At 38.5% G+C, this 23,242-nt stretch overlaps 1 protein-coding gene across 1 annotated transcript in view; it reads left to right on the top strand.

Moving 5' to 3' along the window:
• The window catches only part of MTUS1 (microtubule associated scaffold protein 1), a 129,600-nt gene that overhangs the window by 44,060 nt on the left and 62,298 nt on the right, over window positions 1-23,242 (top strand). Inside the window, exons 4-7 of the mRNA XM_068942765.1 lie at window positions 5,787-5,969; window positions 10,382-10,516; window positions 11,814-11,918; window positions 12,487-12,534. Coding sequence (XP_068798866.1) covers window positions 5,787-5,969; window positions 10,382-10,516; window positions 11,814-11,918; window positions 12,487-12,534 — 471 coding nt within the window. The remainder of the gene's footprint in view (window positions 1-5,786; window positions 5,970-10,381; window positions 10,517-11,813; window positions 11,919-12,486; window positions 12,535-23,242) is intronic.

Raw genomic sequence — 23,242 nt, forward strand, 5'->3', positions numbered from 1 at the left:
AGATTTACAACAGCTGTGTTAAAACTACTTTTTTTTTTGAAGTCAGTTTACAAACAGCTTATGACAACGTCCTGGTAAAACTGGAATGGACAAGCCTTGCCACCGCAGTGCCGCTGCCTTTGGAAGCTGACATAAGACTAACTGGAGTTAGAAACTCTCTGCCTAACAGATCATATGGCAACTGAATGAATGATATCTTTCAGGAGGCTATTCTATTTAGTCTACAAAGCAAAACCCAAAACTGAATAAATACAGTGGGTAACATGATGGCAAATACTGACATTGGGAGAGCAGGCATGAGTTCAAGCTTCAGGCAGAGGAAGAGAGAAGAACCCTGAACTTGGTAGGAAATCATTTCTGGGTGCTGGAAAGAAAGAGCAAATGAGAAGGAGTTTAGTCAGAGAAAATGGGGAAGGGAGGAGTCTTGCTGATCATGAAGTGGTTTAACTGTGAGAATATCTGCCAAATGTCAGAACTCAAGGGCCAAGTAGCACTCAGTAGAAGCTCCAAGCTTGAGCAGTTGTTTAGGAGCTGCAGGGGTTTGAGGATGCTCTGAGCAGAAGGCAGCTAAAATGAAGAGGAGGAAATGGGGTGGTAAAATAGGAAGGGAGGGAGGGGAAAAAAATGACAATTAACAGTAAATGTACATTAATGCTATTCTCCCTCTCTACCCCTAATTGAAAATGTCCAAATTACTCTCCTGAAAGTGGGAGTGGTTGGGATAATGAAAAACTTTTCATTATCATTTTTGTTTTTTGTTCGGAAACTAATAAAAAATGCTTTGTAGCACTGAGCAGTTTTCTAGTTTTACTCTGAGAATATTGAGCTACAGGAGGAGGAACGTGTGCATACCTACCCATATGACTGCTAGCAGCTCACTTATGCTTTTGGCACAAGCTTGCTGCTGGTTCCTTGATATCTGTGACAGAGGAGTGCTTTCCTAATGGATTGAAGATGAATGAAACAATACTGTGGAAGTCTACATCAAATAGGGAATTGGGTCCTGCCTTAATATGTAAACTGTATCTGATTTGTTGTTGTTCCCTAAACAAATGAATCTCCCTAAACAAATGAATCTCTCTAGTGTAAATATTTGAAGACCCAGCAATAGCTTAACGTTCCCTATCATTGTCTATGTTTATCTTGAGCAGCTGAGCCGTTACTAGCAGCACAACACAAACTACCTTCTCTTCTGTGATTTTGATAGTAATTTGAGACTTTCAAAGGGAGACCTTGAGACTTTGAGTATGGGACTTTCATATTACTATTAGGCATTTGCTAAAATTGTGGGACTGTCTTCTAATCACTGTTTCTTCCTTGAAGAAACACTAGTATGTGTATAATATAGCATAACAAATAACTGCTGAATGGTTAATCTGGGAAGCTTGCAGCCATTAGAAGTGTCGAAGTATTGCTACTGCTTTACAGTGCTCAGAATAGCAGCTATAAACAACTATGTTAACATTAGTCAGCTGAAAACAGTAGCAAAGTCCAGTATGTCTTTCCGTGATTTGCTTCCTCCTTTCTATAGGTACTGAAAAGCCCTGTGTTCTCTTGAAGACTTAATGCCCCTCACTTTACAAAGACCTCCTCTTGTAGGGTGAGCAAGCTTTTTTGTCACGCTTCAAGCTATTTTTAAAAGTTGCAAAGCTCAATACTTCTAAAATAAGAGCCCTCAGGTTTTTAAAATATTTGCAGAAAAATTCAGAAAACTGTAAGACAAGAATAAAAAGTTTATCATACTGAGTAAATAAAGCAATGAAAGCTCAAAGCAACCACTCTTGTTAGTGTTTCTCACAAACACACACCCCAGCATTTTTCACCCCCTTTCCCTGCCCTTCCTCCCTCCCTCCTCCCCCCCCCCCCCCCCCCCCAAACCTTCATACTTCAAAACACACCTTAGACACTTGGTCTTCCTGAGGTTTCAGTTTGGGAAAGGCTTCTGACCATTCATTTCCAAGTGTCATATAGGTCCATGAATTGTTTCCAGTTGTTCTATGCTCAGCCCTAGATGTGAAATATCTGAATATGTTTTGAAACAGTGGACACTTAATCTCCAAATTGGTGAATACATCTTTAATTTTAAAATCCAACTCGTGTTAATGCCATCCCAAATCAGCTGCTACTTCTGCCTTATGGAACACAGGCATATGTTTATGAAGTGACTTAAAAGGCTTCTCTGCTGAGTGTGCCTCTTTTGCCCTTTAAGAGGAAATGGAGAAGCTGGCACTGTTAACGTAAATGCAACTATTAAACCAAACTGTGCTGATTCCTCTTAGAAGTATCTTGAAGCATTATTGACAGCATCTGTTCGATACAGCTGCCTTGTGAGGAGGTTTAGGACATTAGTGTTTCTCAGAACTAAATTGGATCTTGTAAAGCAGGAGAATGAAGGTGTGTTCGTCACAAGAGTGAGATGGTTCAGGTTTTTGCAGCTGCGCTTCATTTGAACCACGTTTTATCTGATTTATGTCTTACTGTAGGCTCTGGTGCCATGTGAAGGAAGCCTTAATTTATTCTAAACAATAATCACCTGTGTGGGATTCAGAAGGGAAGATGACTCGAGTTAGGATATGAAATCTGACTTTAGAACTTCTTGAAAGATGAGCTTTGTTCCTTGCTTATTTCCATTCCAATACAAGAGATACTTTAACATACTTGCTGTAGTTGTTGCATAGCGCTTTTTCTGAGGAATTGCCAACACATTACTGCACTGTTGAGGAATGTGATATTTCTAGTATTCTACTTCAGTGACTAGATTAAATAACTGATGAAAGCCTGTTACTTTGAGGGGCTTGTTGTCTTTGTAATAAATGATTCACGAAATATCCTGCTTTTGTGCTTGTTTGCAGTGCTCTTGTTTATACATCATGTCTTCCTGCCTCTGTTTTCAGGACCTTTGCTGTGATTTCTTGCTTAGAGCATGGGGTGTGTGTGTGTGGTTTTTTGTTTTTTTTTAAACACTCTATAAAATCCATTATTAATACTTTAGTAATTGCTTAATGATCCTGTGTCGCAACTTAGTTTCTTCCTCTATCTGGGCTATTGAAAAATGCATTTGAGTGCCTGAGTAATTATTTTAACAGAAGCTTTATAATAAAGTAAAGCACTCAGCAGTAGAAGAATTAAGAAAAGGGCACAGGTCATCTGTGAACAGGACCCCTATTTGATTTGCCTGTGAAACTGTACATACTAGAACTTGTATTCACTGAATGTGTTTTGAGTATGCAGCTGGTTTGCGACAGTGCCACATACTGATTTTTGCAGAGAAGCCGGAGTGTCTGGAAATATGTTTATGGAACATACAACATGAGAAGAAATTGAAGCATATTCACATGCTTGCTTCTACCCGACTTGAGTGGAAATTACCGCAAATAAAACAGGATTTATTTCCTGCGCTTTTGAAGTGGATGAACTTAAGAGCCCAGCAGAGTTTGAATCGAGCATGCCACCCTCATCTTTAAACAGTAAAATGCAACTGATAAGTTATGTTTGTTCTGCTAGCTGCCTTTTGAAATGCAAACACGTTAACTTGCAAAGTCACGCAAGCTTAACCGGCAGTATTTGTACAGTGGCTCTTTTCCTTGTTGTTGTTTTGCTGGATTTTTTTTTTGTACCTTATTTTGCTGTGAGGCTATTCAGAAGAGGAATCCGACTAATATGGATTAATTTTCTGGTATGTTGATCCACCTTGGAGGAGAAAAAAAACAACTTATAGGAAGTGATGTGGAAAGTTTTAACAAGCTGTCAGGTTCGCTCTATGAAATTCAGATGTTGCAGAAACTTTTTGTCACGCTAACTTCAGGTTTTGTTGTCTGGACTGCTCTGTTTGAGGTGATGTTCACAAGTGTTTCATTGCAGTAAGGCATACTTAGACACTCACTGCAATGACTTATGTACAAGAAAGTCCAAAATATAGCTAGTAATTTTATCTCAAATTTTTAAAGTAAGATTTTACTCAGATTTTGCAGCAATGTAGAATCACAGTTCTGCATAATAATGCCAAACAAGTAGTAAAAGCGCTCTTCCTGGCAGGACTCTGAGATAAAGCGTGTTTAATGACTTACTGAAGCTTGTGTGTCATATCCAGTGACCAATATTATATAGGATCCTACTGCATGTTTAGTATATAATGTAGATGAGGGGGAATGTGTATTGTAATTGAGTTGATCTAAACTGAGAGGAATAGTATGAACGTGTTTTCCTTTAGTACTGTTCCTGTTTTTCTGTACGTGACACAGAAGTCTTGAGACAAGTATCTAATCCTGTCACACCACCTACTGTTGAAATGCAGACACTGGCCATTAGTGTTTTCTTTACCTAAATCTTCATGTCATCCCCTTTTTAATGTCATGCTTTCTTGATCTTACTGCAAATCGATGGTTTCTTAATCACTGATACTGGAGTAGAGATCCTTCAGCAAAACTAATGCGGAACAAACTGAAATAACTGCCTAATGTGTGTTGTTTCAACTGTCTCTTGCACAGCTTAAGCATAGCTGAAATGTGGTTATGGTTCTAGTGGCAAGAATAAAAGGAAGGGTATTCTCTTTAAATAGAAATTTGGTTATCTGAGGTAAAATGTAAAACACTTCAGGCATGTATATTTTTTTTTTTTCTCAAGTAAGAGAGGCTATGCTGGTCAGACTTGAAAATGGCAATTATACCCCTAGTTAAGATGCATTTAACATACCTAAATCTAGCTTCCATATCGCTGTTTTTGTTCTATACAAAAAAAATAGCATATTTTGCATAGTTATTTGGAGCACTATCTAAATACCTTAGCATCTAAAATGTAAATCAGAGCTAGTAAGAGTTAGTTTAGTGCCAACACAAAAAGTCTGTGTGTACATAATTTCCTTTGGGCCATTGGAGTATTAATCTGAGCGCATATTTTTAGGAATAGACTAGAAGCCTGATGTAACTAAACTGAAATTTTCTTGCTGAAAGTGTGGTTTCTTTGTTAGTAGCACAACAGTAAACTCCTGTCTGAAAATTACACAGCTGCTATCTTCTCTATAGATGTTCTTCTTTAAATAGGTTGGTTAATGTAACTTTTGGGCACTTGTATGCAACAAGCTCAACTGAAAACAGCAATTAATGCAAGCATGTGTCTGCACCAGTGTGGCCGTTAAGGATGTGGATCCAGGGAGTGCTGTTGAACTAGTTCTGCAGAACTCATCAGTTTTAAGTATGTTATCTGAGCACAGCACAGTTGGTTTTTCTTGTGCCCCTTTTGTCCCTGAAAGGATGAAATTATCTTTTAAAATGGAAAAATAACTCTGTGTTGTGGAGGGAAGATACAAGTAAAAGACACTTTCTTGGATTGCCTTTGAGTTAGAGGTAACATTTTTTAGGGGATTGCCAGTGCAGGTAACCTTAAAACACACAAGCTGTAGAATGCAGGAAAGGCTGCCCATACAAACGTCCACCTTGAAGGCCAATGAATGTCCGCCTTGAAGGCAAGGTCTTGCTTTGGTCCTGAGGTCAGTATGCAGGTAAAACTAGATGCTTTAAATCCTCAGGACTGTTTTGATGTGTTGACAGTATTTTTATCAAGGAGAATTGGATAGTAGGAGCTAAAAACCTTAAAAGCATTGCCTTTATTTACCACGTAAGTATGACGTGCGTTAAGCCTTATATGCATGTTTCTTATAGGTGTAAGTCTTTTAATTGTAGGCGTATATGTAAAAGACGCAATTGCTTAAGCTTTTTTTTCCTTTCTTTCCTCTTTTGTCCCTGCCCTTCACCTTCTCCACTCCCCCTGGCCCCCACCCCAATTGACAGGTGTAGGGACCTCTCCCCGGGAGAAGCCTGCCTCCATGAAAAATTCTGCAGCCTCTTGGGCTAGCTCTGGTAAACCACTACTTAAATCCAAAGTGCCTGTCAAAAGGTCAGTGCTGGAGAGAACCCATAGCATCTCGTCAGTCAGCAGCACTCAGAGTGAGCGAAGTCTTCTCAGCAGTAATTGTAAGTATCGGTCAGTGTTACGGGTTTTAGCTGATACACAGCACCAATTCCTTGTTGCAGAATCCCTTTGAAGGGAGTTGCCATCTGATGCAAGACCTGTTAGTTCTCCTCTTACTTCTCTTATTAGTTCTGGGTCTTACTCTTTTTACTTAACTTGCAACTCTCCTTCTTAAAACATACAATCCACAGGAGCTCTGAGACTTGGTTTTTAGTTTGTTGAATAAAAATTTTTATATGACTGCTCTTCTATCATGAAGCATTACAAAACCAGCAGGAGTTCTTGAGCAGAACCTTCCTTGCAGGCAGCATTTGGAGGAGGTCTAATAAGACATAAGTGTGAATGCTGTGAATGGATTACTTGTCATAGTATTTGGAGCAGCGCATTACAGATCTTTTTTACTAAATGCTCTTGTTGATGTAGATTGTATCTTGTTTTTAGAGTTCTAAGACAAAACGCATAGCTGAGATTAAAAAATAGATAGCTGGAACTGCTTCTGGAAAGTGCAACTTTGAATGGGTAGGCTTTTATCATCTCTAATGTAACTATAAGCACTGGCGTATGACCTGAACCAAATCCATCTTGGTTAAGACTGGGGTAGAAAAATAATGCAACTAGCTTTAATACAAAGCTTGACCAAGGGTCTGTACCAGCAGTTGTGGGAGTTCCAGGGGAAAAAGTGTAAAGGAACAACACAACTGACTCTTAGTCAGACATGTCAGTCTTCCCAGCTATACATATTCAAATGAGTACACTGAAATATTCTATTACTATCGCATCATCTCTTTTATCCTGGAGATAAAATGGGGTAAAGGCATTTCCTTTATGCCAGATGTCTTTGAAATCTGTCTTGGACTGAAAAAGAGAACTGTGTGTTAACGTACATGTGTAGCTTATGTATGCATCCATATATAATAAGTTCTTCCATTTCTTTGTTTTCTTCCCTGTAGTGTCCTCATTAAAAATGAAAAACTACCATATTCCTTGAAGGAATAAGAAGGCATGTAATAAAATATGTAGTACATGTTTCTCTGTAAGCAGATTGATTCTGCTACCCTGACAGCCATGTTGACTTTTGCTGTTCAGTTTTAGAAGTGTATCGGGAATTCCTAAGCAGCTTTGTCCTCTCTTCCTTTTTTTTTTTTTTTTTTTCTTCCCCCTCCTCTCCCTCCTGTAACAAAGGAAAGGGTCATCGCTTCAAAACAATGAAATGTACTCTATTCAGATTAAGCATCCAACTGATGACTCCTTATTTAGTGTGATTTGCTAGCTGGTTTAATCTGTTTTGTCCACTGCCTTGAAGCTTGCAGTTTTTTCCACTCTGCTTCACTAAGAGCAAGCATGAGGAATATGAGAGGTTGAACATGGCTGCAGTCTCTCTGATTTTAGACTTGCTCTGATCTATTTTAAATGACTATACCAGGAGGACTCCGCAGTTGCACAGAAACTAATTTTTCTCCTGATATTTTCATCAATTCTACACTAATACCACCGACTGAATCAGGAAGCCACTATGATATTACCTTACTGACATTGCTGATAGTGGGATCTTACAGCTTTTGTATTATTCCTTTGTTAGCCACCTTTACTGGGAAAAGAAGTAGGTTGGTTTTTTTTGGTTTTTGTTTCTAAAGCATGTATTTTGTTTTGCTGAGACTGCTAAATGTGCCAGATGTTTTGGCTTGTTGTTTTTCCCTGAGATGATTTTCTTTAGATAAATTGCTGAACTTAGTGAAAATGATTTGAATCTGGTTATAGGTTTTTGTGAGCATCGTGAATTTGGGTTTCATGTGATTCATATGTTAGTATACTGAAGTTTTTATGACTTTGATTCATACCGGAAAGAATGAATAAATTTACCTTTTTAGTGTAATGTTTTAATGTATAGTTCTGTTCTTGTTTTTTATTGGCTCAGTCTACTATACAATGATGTCAGGAAAATAAAAGGAAAATCTGTATTTGCAAATAACATTAAAATGTTTCTGTTAAATTAGTGGGACATACAAAGATCAAAATGGGCAGCTTATGCTGTGAATGTCATGGAAATTCGTGACCAAAGCTATTGTAGTTCTGTGGACAGCATTAAATGATCCTAGTTTAGCTTGTTCTGCTTATGGAGTTTGCCTTTTGTTGGTATATAAAAGACAGTGTTACTCGTGCTGTGCCAGCTCAGCCCTTTGTTATGGGATGTACTTAAGGATTAGTAATTTCCTGTTACAGCATTAATCTTTCTTTATCTAACAAGGATTTGAATTTTATGATTCTTTCCTCTAAAGAAACTCTCACTATTATGAGATATTTGGAAATCATGAAATTAGAAGTGCTGATGATGTTAAATAATAAAAGCATATTTTGCATACAGCCTGTAGGTGCGAGCGTTGAAAAATGAATTTTTAACAGCAAAATTGTGAGGAAAACTTCAACAGTAAGCTGAAAATACTGTGATTGAACATGCTGAAATGTTTAAACTCTGAGGTTAAAAGTAGGAGTCCAAACTGTAATTGCATACAGAGGGAATAGTGTTTCAGTCTTCCGGAAGCTGATCATAACAATTGACCTTGAGCTGCATTTCTATGTAGTTCCAATACTTCAGTAAAAATCTTGCTGTGAGTTGAAGTTTTTAACCCTTTAGATCAAAGCTGGTGTGAGATGGTTTCATACCTGTCAGTCTTTCATCAAAAGATTGCAATAGCTACTCAGAATTGTAGAAGAAAATATCTTTGGATTATATGCGACTAAACTTTGCAAGTCTGCCTTTCTTGTGTGCGCATTGCCTGACTCTAGAGCTTCTAATAGAACATAACAGCGCCTAACTAGTCTTGTGCCAAAAGTGTGCTTAGTCAAAGTGTTACTTCCCTGGCATGCTGCTGATTTATAAGACAATAGCACAGCAGTTTGTAGGCAGCAGTTGGATGCCCGCCGTGATTTCTGAGCAAATATCTTTAATTTAGTAATCTGGAAAAAGTTACAAAATGCCTAAGGACTGATGCTTTACTAGAACAAATTAGTTTGAGTTATCTGGTATTGGTCAGGGTCAGACTCCACCAGAATAATTGCATCGCTGATGTAGCATACAAATTGTTCCTCGTGTATAGATTTTTTTTTTTTTTTTTTTTTTGCAAATGTTTAGGGGTTTTTGCCTTTAGAAAGTTTCAAACAAAGCAGATCTGGTCCTCCTGCTGTTGCGGAAGATGTATTGATATATGGTCAAGAAGCATCGCTGTGAAGCAATTAACTTTATACAGCTTATGCTTGTACAGTTAAATAGACACTAAAATCTTAAGGCTATGTGTATCGAGTCTTTCAGCGTACAATATTTGATATGTAGTTAACGTTACTTTTTTTTAAAATCGGCCGTAGTAAAACAGTAACCTGAGGCAAATCTGATGTATGAACAGCTTTTTTTCTCCTATAAACTACTAGTCAAAAAGCAACAGTGCAAACCTTTTCCATGCGACTAGTTTTTGCTTATCTCTGGTAAATGCTTACCAAATATGTTCTTAACTCTTAATACGTCAATATACGTATCTTTTTGGTATTTGAATCAAAGTGTACTCACCTATATTTATTTCAGAAGTATTTTTATGGGTGTTCTTCCCCTCTCCCCGAAATCAAAGTCAATGCATTGACTTCCCCAAATTTCTCAGTTTTTCTAAATCTTCAATATTTGTTCCAAGTATAAATTTTCATTGTGATACTAAACCAAACCTCCTTTAAGTTCGTTTGAAATTGAATGAAATCTCTTCTGTTGCAGCTACCCTATTAGTTGGAAATCTGATGTGTTGACATGTGGAAGCAATTGCTTATTGTCCTGTTCCCCTGATTTGGGTCCCTTTGCCTTTTCTGGGAGATGGAGTAGGGGGATGGGTTTCTTTTGTTGTATCACTTCAGCTCCTCTCTGGAGAGAGGAGAGGAAGTAAGCTGGCTCTCTTTTGAACTCTGCCCTCACTGGAGAGGTTGCTGAAGTGCACAATAAGAAGGGTGGAAGGAGTGCAGAATTTTCTCTGTGCTGTATTGGTGGCTTAACAGTCGATTCCATCGTTGGAATGTATTCGTATATTGATGGCACTCTTTTCCTTGGCTTATTCAAACTGAAATGTGTTCTGCGTTTGCTTTGAGCAGCAAGTTCAGATTTCCAGTTATGTATGTTAATCAATATACTTTTACATACGTTCTCCTCTTGTGCAGAATTCAAAGCTTTGTCTAGTTCTGAGGTGTTTGTAACATTCAGGCTAATGTGTTAAGGTTCATCAGTCTATTTGTGTAGAAGGTATTGAAAGTGTTAATAATACTTATTCCAATTTATATTTCTTCTAACTTTAGCCTCACGTAAAGCACGCTCGTTTTAGGATTTAATTTTCCCCAAACTAGATTCTGTCTAGAACAAATTCTCTAACTTCCTTCTGTGTTGCAGCTACGAGTGCCACAATCATCATCAAAAATGGAGAATGGTCTTCAAAACCAGCTTGTCAGAATGGTACTTCCGGATCTGTCCCTTTAAAAGCAGTACCGAGACCAAGAATACACTCCTTGAAAGCAACTCCAAAAGGTATCTGGGTCTGTTTGTAGCTAGAACGGACCGTAGTTGCTCTTGTAATGGTACCTTACCTTTTGCACTTGGCTGCTTTGTGAACCAGTGTTTATTAAACAGCAGTCCAGGGAAATAGCGTGAGGAAGTAAAATCACAGCAGTAGTACTTTGAACTTTAGTAGAGGTAGTACTTCTACTTAGTAGAAATAGTACTTTAGTAATTATTTCTCTGCACTTGTGCTATGGACTGATCCAAGAACAATGTGGCTATGGTTTGCCTGTAACTGAGCTCAGTCTAATGCATTCTGCTAAATGGCAGGTGTCATTGCTTGGATTTTATATTGTACTAATATAATTATTTTTTTTGTCATAAAGCTCAGGTAGAATGACTCGGTAGCTGCTGGTGATCTGCAGGGTAGATGCACCTTGAATTTATCCTTGGTGTATGTTTTTTGTCTTCCTCATGCAAACTCTGCATTGTGTTCCCCCCTTTCAGGAGGGAAAGGACTTTGAGGGTGGGGTATTTTTTTGAATGGATATTATTAGATGAAATCCTTCCTAGATGAATTCACTGCCCCATTTTCCAAAGGGAGGAATCAAAGAAACAACTTAGCTCTTCATGCTGCTTGCTCTTGATGTTCCTATTGGCTGAAGTGGAAGTAGAGTCTGCTTTAATTTTTTATGGAGCTGAGACAATTGTGCTTTGCCATTTGATGCTAAAATAAACTTAATTCAAATAAATTCTCTGGCTTTGTATTAAACACTGCTCTGTTTGCCGTTTCTATTAGTGCCGGGGAGGTTGCAGTGGGAAATGATCACAAATTGTGAAGTGGGAGATGGGACGTGGTGGTGGTGGTGAATTACTGAGACAGTTGTGTAGCACCAGGAGCAGGTTGCCTAGTAGGGCTGTAGAAGCTTCAATGCTGGAGGTTTCCAAGACTCAGCTAGACAAAGGCATGGCTGACTGATCGTGTGTGGATGGTGGCCCTGTGGTGAATAGGAGGCTGGATAGCTGGCATCCAGAAATCCCATTCAACCAATGTTTCTGAAGCTATGCTATATTTGTTACTGAAGTGAAGTGCTTAGTAATATTTTCTTCTGCTTATACATGTTTTTTGTTTGTTTCTGTCATCTTTTATTTCTTCTGAGTTCTGGTAAAGCAAACAAGTTTAAACCTAGCTTCAGATTTTCTATAAGACTTTTATTTAAGGAGACTTGTGCATCTTATACTTTCTGTAAATAAGTAAAGTTAGACATGTCTTTAATTGCTGACATAACTGTACCGATAAAGCTGATCTAAGCCTCTGTATTTCTAGGAGCCAAGGCCAGGTCTGCTTCACTAAACCAGTGCTTACCAAAATCATCTGGGCCGTTGCACTCGGCAAGGAAAATCAGTGAGGCTAGAAGCAATCAGCTGTGGGGTAAAGTCAATTTTTTTTATTTACATTCTTCAGTCCCTCTCCTCTGTCTTGAGAAAGAGTAGTTATGCTCTGTGACTATAAATGTTCTCATTTATATTTAACTTGATTGGCAACATATTTGAGAATGCTGCTACTTTTATTTGTAAAAAGGAGTGTATATTTGTAAAATTGGAGTGTATAGCTTGAAAAAAGTTACAATGGTGTTACTATAGATAATTCTGTTTCCTGATGCCTGTGGTCCTATAAGAACGGGATAAAATAAAACAGTGCTACCTGGCTTATGTGATGATGATATTTGTAGTGCAAGAAACTTGCTTGGCTTAATAGGAATTTACCAACCATTTTCCAAATAGTTTAACTTCATGTTGCCAAGTATAGCTGTCAAACATACTGTCAGACATCACATGAAAAAACTTTGCTTCCTCATAAGCTACACAATCTATGTGGAAAGAAGTTCAAAAGACTCCCTCTGCCTCCTGCCCCATCCCCTCAATATTGGCTTGAGTGTTAATAGAGGTAAGTTGATGGAAGTGTTACTACTTTTCACTTTCTTTTCTGAAAATCATAGGTACTCCTGGGAGAAATGGACCTCAAAGCGTATCCTCTTTTGGCTCTGGTGAGTTTTTTGAATGTATTTTTATGTATGCCTGTGGTACAACTTAAAGTAGTTACATACATAATATATCGATTTCTTTCTTTTGAAGAATAATTTTCTGGCAAGTAATGCCGTAAACAATCACTGTTTCCAGTTTCAGTGGATGCAGAGAATAAGTTTTGGGGGGTATGTCTTTTTTTTTTTATTATTTTTTTTCTGCTTACTATCTTCTGTCTACGTGGCTCCTAGAATATGTGATCTGTGCTAAGTATCTGTCACTGTTAGTTTCCAGTAAAGCATAAGGAAGTTCTAACAGTAACAAACAAACAAACATATGGCAACAAAACTTGGATGTAGTTTTTGCTGTTTAGAGACACTGAGATGATCATTAAAACTCATTAAAAAAAAAATAGAAAAATCATGCAGAATAACATGTTTCTCTGGATAGTTCATGGTAGATACCCTTGTGATTTTTAGTGGCAGCATTTTCTGTATAACACTGTAGACTACACTTGAAAAGCTGCAATTATCTAAATATGTTGGTATCTGCTTGTATAGATACAAGGAGGAGAGAAATGGCAGTTGATAAAGTGGCAGATGGCACCCCAAGATCTGGCAGAGTTTGAAGGACTTCATATTGGTTTTATTCTCTGTGTTTCTGCCAGTCAGGACACCTGGTGCTAGTTTCTCTCTGCCAGGAGATAGAAGTCTTCAAATGAGGTTTCTAATTAAATGAGTTTGCCAACTCTCTTGAAAAGACCTGGAGTCTAATTAGTTTCCTCAGTATCAGGGTGTCCTTGCTGAACTAAAAGCTGCTTGTAATTACTCATTGAAAAGCACTTTTTGAAAGATGCTGAAGCTCATTGGGAAAGCCCTTTGTCTCATAAGTAAATAGCAGATGTCTGTCTTAAAGAGGTGTTCCAGCCAACCAGATGTTACGAATTTGTTTCTGGAATGAGTGGGTATGACAGTTCTGACCTGTAACTCTGGTGTTGTGGCAGTGTATTTTTAATTTCCTGTAGTTGTAACATGAGTCTAATGCTTTACTCAGTTGGACATCAAGTGTTTTGGACATCAAGCGCGTGCATATCAATCAAGTTCCTTGAGACCTCTGTTACCAGTCAGGGTTTCTGTCATGCAGCAGGTATAAGGCTTTGCATAAGTGCTTATTGTGTGTGTTACTCTTACTAGTACTTGGCTGAACTGATGTTAGTTGAGGTATAGCCCTGAGTCTGAATTTCATGAGCTCCTATGTATAGTTCTTGTATATGAAAGTGTGTAGAGGGTAATATTGCCAACAACTTAATTATTGTCTTGATTAGTTGGTTTGAGGAGACTAACAGTAAGCAACAAAGTCTATTTCTGAACTAGAAACAGAAAATTAAATTATTCTTCCACTTCTTCATGATGATCTTAAAATGTGACTGTTGGATTTTTTTTGAAATCTATTACGGCATTTTCATTTTATCTTCAATGGAGAAAAGCAATTAATGCCCTTTCTTCCCCTCTTTTTTTTTCTAGTTTAATATAATTTTTCTTCTGATTCATCTTTTCCAAGCTAATAAAGAACATGGCTACATAGCTTTGAAGTGTTGCATTTGATGATATAAAAATGTTTATAAGCTGCAAATTGGCCATAACATTAGTGATTCTTTAGCAAATGCTTTTTAACGCCTTATTTTTCCAGTTGAATAGCTGCATTTCAGTGTTTGCCTTAAGAGTATTTCCTGTGTTGAGAATCAGCTCCGAAAATTGGACGATACATTAGACTTTTTCAGTTTTGTAGCTTGTGCTGAGTATTAGCACATTGTCTCATGTATGGCATGCAAAACTTTGTTTGCTAAACTTTTCCCCCTCTTCACAATTGAGGATGTTACAGCAGATTAAAAATACTGTGTAGCTGTTTGGATGTTCTGCAGTACAATGTCTTATATTTTAAGAAAAGACAAAGGATCTTTTTAGAAATGAACTGAAATAATGCCAGCTGGTACCATGTAAAAGGAGGCACATTTTTTTTTTCAGTAGCCTTGCTTTAATAGTAAAGCTTTTGTTCTAATGAGTTTAACTAAATAAAGCTGTTGTTCTTACGTTACAGCGTCATACTTAACTACAGTTTTTAAACCCATTCAGTGAAGAGGTCCAAACCTCACTTGTCCTTCCTGCCCAGGTGCTCTCTTGGGAGAGTCAGGACTGTAATTTCTTGCAACAGGGCTTTGATAATAGATTGGTTACTCTATTTATGCATTAGTTAAGTGTCTAGCTCAATTCTTAATATTACACTTAGCATTACTTCATGGATGAGAAAATATCAGATATTTCTAGGATATTATTTTAGTTCTCTGACTGTTTGTGCTTTTATCCGTTTTTCTAGTCATTTAAGGCAATGACATAAAGCTGGAATCTGGTTAGACATAAAGTAGGATGCAACATGCTGTTAGTATGTCTGTAGAGCTGAAGAGCTCTTTTTTGCTCTTCATGCCTTGTTCATATTAAAACATTCTCAAGACTCCTTTTGTCTGAAGTCTCAATTTTCCATGGGTGTTCTTCCAGTAGACCAGATCATTTCTACAAGATGTGTTACTTATTCCTACAGCAGTGGCTTTACTACTGAGGCAAAATTAACATATTGGGCAAAATATTTTTTGTTATGTGTCAGCTTAACTTCCTAACTTCAGATGAGAATGTATTTATACATCTACTGCAATATCTTAATGTAAATTCTATTACTAAAATTGCTGCTTCCTATGAGATGTATTTTTGAACTAGGGGCAAAATTGCCTATAAGACTGCATAAAGCTAGCGCTTTCCTTTTTTTTTCCAGCTCTCCTGGTAAAAATGGGTGACCAAGCTCTAATACTTCTGTAGTCACCATATACAGTGAATATTTAGGTCTCTAGTCTCTGTTGTTACAGGAAGGCTAAGGATAAGTTACAGTACAGTAGCACCTGATACTAGATAAACTGAATAGAAGCAAATATCCTTTTTGGTAGTTCCAAAGGTGAAGCTATCATTTCAGGTAATAAAGCATGCAAATACTTATTGGGAAGCTTATGGCATGCAGTGACTCTGAAATGGACATAAGGTTTATTATGGATAAGAAGTTCCTCATGCTTCTAGCACAACACTATTGGATGTATCTATAAGGTGTTATCAAGTAAGAACAATACAACTGTGTTATCTCTCTTTGTGCAGTGATAGAGCACGCATGCTAGTATCCGTTTTGGTATTAGTTACTAAATAAGCCATGAAAACTGAAGAAAGGGAGAGCATGCTTCATCGTGAAAGATGAGAATCGGTTTTCTTAGCCTCTTAAAGAGGAAGTTACAAAGCTGCTTGTTTTAGTTGAGTCATCTGTTAGGGATATAATATTGGGGGACAGAATAACTTCAGTTGGGCGACTTATTGCAAAAGTGAATAGTAGTGCTGATCAAGCTCAAATGAAAAATGAGGTATAATTGTAACAGTCCATGCAGTTTTCTCTTGGAATAGATTATTGCAGGTGGGTTCTGGCTTCTCAGTGAAACTCTTACATGGGGATAGGATTTACCCCCTCCCTCCCCCCAACACAATATTCTAATTCAAACAAAAATTTGTGGAGGCATACTCTAAGACTTAGCACACCTTCCTCTCCTGCCCTCATGTATAGCTGTCAACTCACAGAGAAATTAGAGGGTTAGTATATGTTAATTGTTCTTATCTTGTGAATTCCTTGACCTTTTTTTTTCTTTTTAAGGATGGATTGCCCTCACAAAATAGTCTCACTTTTAATGTCTGGAAAAACAAGGGATTAAGCTAGATTACATTGTACTTAATTCTTCAACAACAAAAATGGTTTCATGTTCTAAAAATCTGTCATGAAAATGTTTTTACATGAATATGTGCAAGCTTTCTTTAAATACTGTGACAATTACCATTCTGAATGCTGGTGAACATTTGTATGAATGTCAGGTAGTTAGTTAATCGATAAAAGCATTTGCTGAAGACCTAACAGCTAGTTTTCAGCACTGCATGGCAAGTTACCCTACTGATGAGGATTATCTGGTCAAGTAGCTCATTAGCTTTGTTTCTCCTTTCGTATCCAGTCTGAAGCTGTTGAAGTTTTTGCAGATTGTAGAAGAAACTGTGCAAGCAGGGTATTTGTTGCACGAAGGTTTAAAAAGAGCTTGATGCATGTGTGAGTACAAGTGCTTGTATGATCATGGAGCAAGCAGGACTGGGGAATTTGTCCAAGTTAAAAACAATACAGGAAGAGTTGTGCTTTTGGTGGCAGTTCTGGCCCAAACTGGCCATGAAACTATAGTGCTAAGAAAACATGCAGAAAACAAAGCAAACCACTTATGTCTCATAAGAGGAGGGTGCTCCTCTTTGGCCTTATCTCAGAATTTACTTTTAATAGTCTCTTTTTTTCTACTCTGTAACATAAGCTTTGTATTAGGTTTGTCTCTGGAGAATAAAGATAGGCAGATGTTGTTGTTGCTGTTTTTTTTTTTTTCTTCCTTGAGTACCAAACTTTGCAGCTGCAAGTTTACTGACAGCAAAATTGATCTTCAGTTCAGAAGAACTTTCTTTCACACAAGAGATCCCAGTCTTAAACTGCTTTTAAAAGATCTGATAAAGAATATATATTGCAAAGCTCTGCGTGACAGTTCCTGACAAACTCTATTTCAATAATGGCAGTTTAAAATTTCACATATCCATTGAAATAGAGAGTTCTGTGGTAGTTGGTGGAGTTTTTTTAATGAAGAGAAACTTCTGTTGCATATGTGTGGGGGCTTTTTGTTTTTTTGTCTATGTGTGTTTTTATCTTCTAACGCTGCACTCTGTAGGGCATGGGAAACGAATTACCTTAAGAATGACTTGGGGAAACTGGTGTGTGAGTATCTTAAACATTTTCAAGTTTTTTAATGTTGTACACCGGGAACCTTCTATGGTGAGGTTAAAATCGGGAGGAAGATCCTGCTTCCTAACAACTGATAGTTTGTCTAGCACTTATAAGCGCTCAGGATTTGGACAACAGTGTTAAGTGCCTGTTGAAATTGGCAGGGAAGATTTGGGTCCAGGCCTTACGCGTTCCAGAAGTGGCGTCTCCGAGTAGTTTAACCAGGAATTTCATTACAGATTTGCTGAAATAGAATTCTCAGTCTTTCATGTTATGAAGATCTTCAGCTCTTGTAAGTGGGTTGGGGTTGTTTATTTCTTCTTCTCTCCAAAAGAGCTCAGATATTTTGTAGAAAAACTTGGACAGCTTTGTAAACTCTGTGGGGCGAAGCATTAGATCCGGTGTTAGTTTACTGAACATAGCTAAGATTTTACAGATTGGAAGTTCTGGCAGTAAAAGAATGCAACTTCCTCTTTGTATCTCTTGAAAATGAACAGAAGGATCAAGTTTAAACCTCTTTTTAGACACTGGTACTGTGCACTGGACTGTTCTGTTCCCTTTCTAGCTGCAACAAAGAGCCAGCTATAGTCTTTTTTTAGATGTTTTTCAGCCTGTGAACTATGAGAACCATCTGAAAGACAGCATTGTAAGGATTAGCTGGAGCTGGTATGCTTACTGCTATTCTGTCTGAACTACTTTTTAAATATCTAAAAACTCTCACTATTTTTTTTTCCAATAATTAAGAGGACGATGAGTTTCCCGCTTTTGTTAAGCAACTTGAGAACTTTGACTGACCATCGGGGTGACATAGCCGTAGCAAACTGTCTCATGTGACTGAGCCTTACAATGCTTTCCAGCTCATCAAGAACATTCGAAAAACAGACAGCAAAACTGCTTAAGTGGTAGTGGTGTAGCTATTACATGTGAACTGGCTATAAAAAAACGCCTGTCTTTATCGTGTCAACTCTATATTTAAAAAAAAGAAAAGGCAGAATTAATCCAAATCTGTGCGAGTATGCTCTTTGTGGGATAGCTTACTCTTATTATGTGTGTTTGCTAGGGTGATATAATGGGAGATAAGATGATTTTTGTTTTGAAGAATTAGGAATATCTATCAGCCTGAAATAAACTTTGAAATCTCTTACTTGTTTTGGTAATGCTGGAAAAATCTAACCAAAATACATAGTACAACAGCAAATTTAAGGAATTAATTCCTTGAATAAGCACTAATATGCTTCAGACGTCATCAAAGTGAAATGGTTGCTACTGATGTCCAGAAAATGCCACCCTAAACTCTACAGTCACCTCTTTCGCGCGCTCTCTCTTTCGCGCGCTCTCTCTTTCGCCCGCTCCCCCTTTATATTTATGTGGTGTATATATATGCAGTGTTTTGCTGAGGTCATGTTTGCCAGAATATGATCTGGGATGCAAAAACTGAGACACATATGAACTGAGTTTTCATGTGTTCCAGAACAGTCCTTTCAAAGGTCAGGTGGCTGCCTCAGTGAATTTACGTTTTCCTAGTGTTCTTTCCAAACTTAATCTTCTGAAAATGAATGCTTCCAGAAGGTTGTCTTTTGTTCCATGCTGAAAATCAACACTCTTCACTACTTTTTTGTTTTTTGGCTTTATCAAAATTTCTGAAGCCTGAAGACTTGCCCTGAAGTAGGGTAACACATGGACCAGCTTTTTTAAAGCAGTGATATTTTGCTAGGTCATTTTCAAGTCAGTGGACTGAAAGTGTCAGGATCTCTTTATAACCCCCACCACCAAGGATTTGGGGTGGGTCCTGCTGGTTTTCCCACATGTAACAGCTCATTCCTTAAGGCCTTTTGTAACGTAATACATAGTTTCCATGCTACCAGATCTGTTTCTTCAGTTAACACTTTTAAAAAAGGGCCTGTTTTCTGGATTTTAGGTTAGACATTTCAGACATGCTTGCTGTTGTTTAATTCCAAACTTCTGTGAGAAACTCACTCCCCAGCATAATACAACCATGATCTGAACTGCTGATGACAGAAAGGTATGCAGACTTCCTACTGAGGGAATGTTTGCAGTTCACTTCTGTGGTAGCTGTTTTGATGTTGGGAAGGAATGCTTGAAGTTTGTTTCTGTGGTGTTTACTTTGATGTTTCACAGTAATAAGCCATGCAGCAGAAGAACATAGTGCTGCAGTTTTCTCACTCTTGTTTAAATTCTGAATAGACGAGCCTCTACAGGAGCAGAGGGGGGCAGCTGAAATGGGTGTGCACAGATTGTAAAAGCTGAGTCCAAATGATGCTTAAAGAAAACCTCTTAGTTTTGAGAGTTAGGGGGTTAAGAGTCTTCTGTGTACTAGAAGAAACCTAACTTATTTAGAATTTTAGTTCATACTTAAAGGCAGGGGAGAAGTTAGCTCTTTCTCTTCAAGTGAAGATTACAGCTTAAAGTAAGTCCTGAAACTGCAAGCCGCTTTCAGAGCGCTAGCATATATTGTTGCCTGCAGAAGGATTAGCTTTTCAAACTGGAGATCTGGCTAGAGCAAGATGGTCACAGGGAAGGGGAAGGAGGTGATAATTTTCTGGAAATAGAAACTAGGACACAAGTGACCCTTTTGCTGCTAGTAGGATCCTGCTTCTCACTTCTCTCTTTGCATAAGCAATCACCTCTCAATTCTTTCTGCATGAAAGCATGCCAGTAAAATCCATCTGCTCAGCGTTGACCACGCTGTCTTATTACATGGAGCCAGTTGTCTTCTGGCGTTTTCAGAGCTATAGATCTAGCTTCTGATTTAGACTTGTTTGCTATGAGACGCTTACCCTCCTCTGATGGCATCTTAATGATTGTTGCGTTTGGAAAGAGGAGCAGAGGCAGCAGGAACATGTACGTATGACTGTAGACTTGGCCTCAGGAGGCTGAATTGAAGAACCTGCAGATGCTGGTGTTCTTTGCTTCCTCCTTGTCACATTGCTAGTGTTACCAGGGAGTGGCGGATGCACTAAACCTGTGGGGAATAAAATAAGTCTAGCCCCATCATCAATCTGACAGTGTCATCAGATATTAATGCGTTTAGCAACCCAAACTGACTTGTGTGATCATTATGGGGAAGAGCCTTTCTGTCCGTGCTCATCGCTTCTTTTGCCCTTGGTGTTTGGGGAAAAGAGGGCAGTAAGGTGATGGTAAGGAAAAGCTATCAGTCCTTTTCTCCCATCTGTGCTGGGTATCGCTGCCTATTTTATTCTGCCATTTTCTGATGTTCTTTTCCATCTCCTTTATCTGATGTCACAACACAGAGACCCATCTGTGATCCTCGTGATGCAGCAAATGTAGAGGGTGCATGTTCCTGTCATAGCGTGTTTGGATCTCATGGAATATATTCCTAGTTGTGTTCTCTATCAGCAGTAGGCACTAAATGGTCTTAACAGTACAGGAACAGAGTTGGAGGCAATGTTTTCCTCAGCATAGCAAACAACACTGGCAGATGCACGGACACCACTGTGGTGTAACATACAGCTCTGGTAATACTAGATTGAAGGAACCTTTCTGTGAATATAAACTCCCATAAGAAATATTAGAATAGGGTTGGTCAGTCTTCTCACTGACTGCTCGTCAGAGCTCTCTGAATGTTGAATGCTAGATGAGACTGCCATGCTTCTATTGCTTTTTACTAATGCTATCAGGTCCTACTTCTGCATAAAGCAGACTTGTTCCAGATTTGTGGGATTTAGCTGGATTCCAACCCCAAAGACTAAAAAAGCATTCCCCCCCCCCCAGTCAGAAGGTTTAAACAAAACAAAAAACAAACAAAAAATCCCCATCCTGTATGCTGTATCTTTTTTTTCAGGGTCTATTTGAACTCGGACTGGGGTGTGGGGAAGAAAGGTAGTGAAAGAGGAGTTTTGGTCCTTGCAACAAGAGCTTTATGCCCATATCTGCTTATTTTGCCTAGTGATTCATTCCCTCCTTAATGGATTCCTTTCATCACACGTGCCCTCTGGAATTTTTGTTTTTGCTCCTATTCCTAGGAAGGAAATTAAGGTTTCACTGGGGTATTTCAGCTTTTTTTGTTTGACAGGCTGATCAGGAGCCCTTTACTTTTTGCCTTTCTCCCAGGCCATATCACATGGAGGAGAAGAGGTAGTGGGTGGGTATGGATATGTGTTTTTTTATTTAATTTCTTATTGTTTATGACTTGATCATACTGTTTGTACTCTCCGTCTCTTTGTAAGGAGAGCATCAAATACTGAGGGGGTATTTGTTGCTTGCTGCAGCAGACCTCATGGAGCAGTCCTGTCCTTGGGAAGTGGGCAAAATGGGCTGTGGAAGGTAGAAGGAAAACGGGATGATGTTTGTGTGGGTTCCCTGTGAGCAAGAGAGAACCTGGTAGGGCTGGAGTTTGAAGAGGGTTTGAAGACCGGCTGTAGGTCATCAGAGTCTAAGAGTGTCTTTATTCTGGGAAGATTTGAAAATAGCGATCGAGTATTTGAAGAGCTGGACTAATGAACTATGCTGAAAGTGCAAGGCTGCTGTGATGTGTTTTAACAAACCTTTTGGCTTACCGCTGAGAATTATTTCTAAGCAGAGAGTCCATAATCTTCCAACAGAAAAAAGGAGGTGCTATCTTTGATTCTGGTGCTGGTTTAGGGAGGGGTCTAGAGCTGCAGGCCATTGGAAAGATAGGTGAGCACATGTTGTTAATGCCAAAATTCCTCAAGCTAGGAGGATTGCATGAAGATGACATAGCAGAAACATGTATGCATGCCTCTCTGTGCAGAGGTTGCCATGGGAGCTGAACAACACAGCTAGTTAATTTACTACCTTTTGTACTTATTCTGAATGGTTTTGAGAACACGAGGACCAAAGATTGAAGAGCAGTTAAAGTACTTCAAAGTTGGTGGTACACCACTGTCCTGGGAAATAAATGTTTTGGCACACCATCCCGAGGTGTTCAGCAATATTCTTTGGCATTATGCTACAGAGGTCTCATTTTCTTGATGTTGGGCTGCAGGTCTTTTGCAGTGCTTATGGGTAGTTGCTTTGTCGTCTTTGCACCAGCCTGTGTGATGTTAGGGATATGCAGAGACAAGAATGAAGCAACAAAATGCTATTTTTAGTTGATGTGTTATATAAACACTAGAGAATTTTAACTTTTATGCTGCTTGAGCAAGTAGGACATGCTTTTAAAATATAATAAATAAATGATAAGAAGAGGATGGGTAAGGCACCATAGGGCTGTGACCTGTCAGTATGATTATATTTGCTTTGGGTTATACTTGCTTCAGAGCAAGTTGGTTTAATGGATTCTGGAACTCAAAAAACCGTCAGAGGGGTAGATGCTGGAAAAGACTACCTGTGGTTTGGTGAAAGGGTAAAAGTGGGGGACTGACAAAGGGGAAGTACCTAAATTTGTTGCTTTTATAAAGGTACAAAGGCTGGGGAAGCTCTTCAGCTGAATCTGCAAGCAACCTGAATAAGAAAATATAAGCTGTTACTGTCTTGGATCCCAGCATGGCTGTTCTGGGTAGTATTTGTGTCATCCATAGGCTTATGGCTGGCCACCAAGACAGCTACTGATTGTGGACAAAGTGGTGAACTGTGTCTTTGCTTTACTCAGAAAGGTAGTCAGTGCAAGTCTGTAGTGCTTAGCACATACATTTCTAGACCATGGTCATAGGGAAACTTCTCTGTTTCTGGTTTTTTTTTTTTTGTTGTTTTGTTTTGGTCTTTTTGCTAGTGGCAGCTGGGAGGGACCGATGTGTTTGTAAAACCTTTGCATAGACTAAAAAGTGGGGGGGGGGGGGAAAAGTCTTGTTTTCTTTTTTTAAGAGGGCTAATTAAATAAGGAGACAGCATCTGTTTTGAAGGAACATC

The sequence above is a fragment of the Struthio camelus genome, chromosome 4 (genome assembly GCF_040807025.1).
Source record: "Struthio camelus isolate bStrCam1 chromosome 4, bStrCam1.hap1, whole genome shotgun sequence".
Lineage (NCBI taxonomy): Eukaryota > Metazoa > Chordata > Aves > Struthioniformes > Struthionidae > Struthio > Struthio camelus.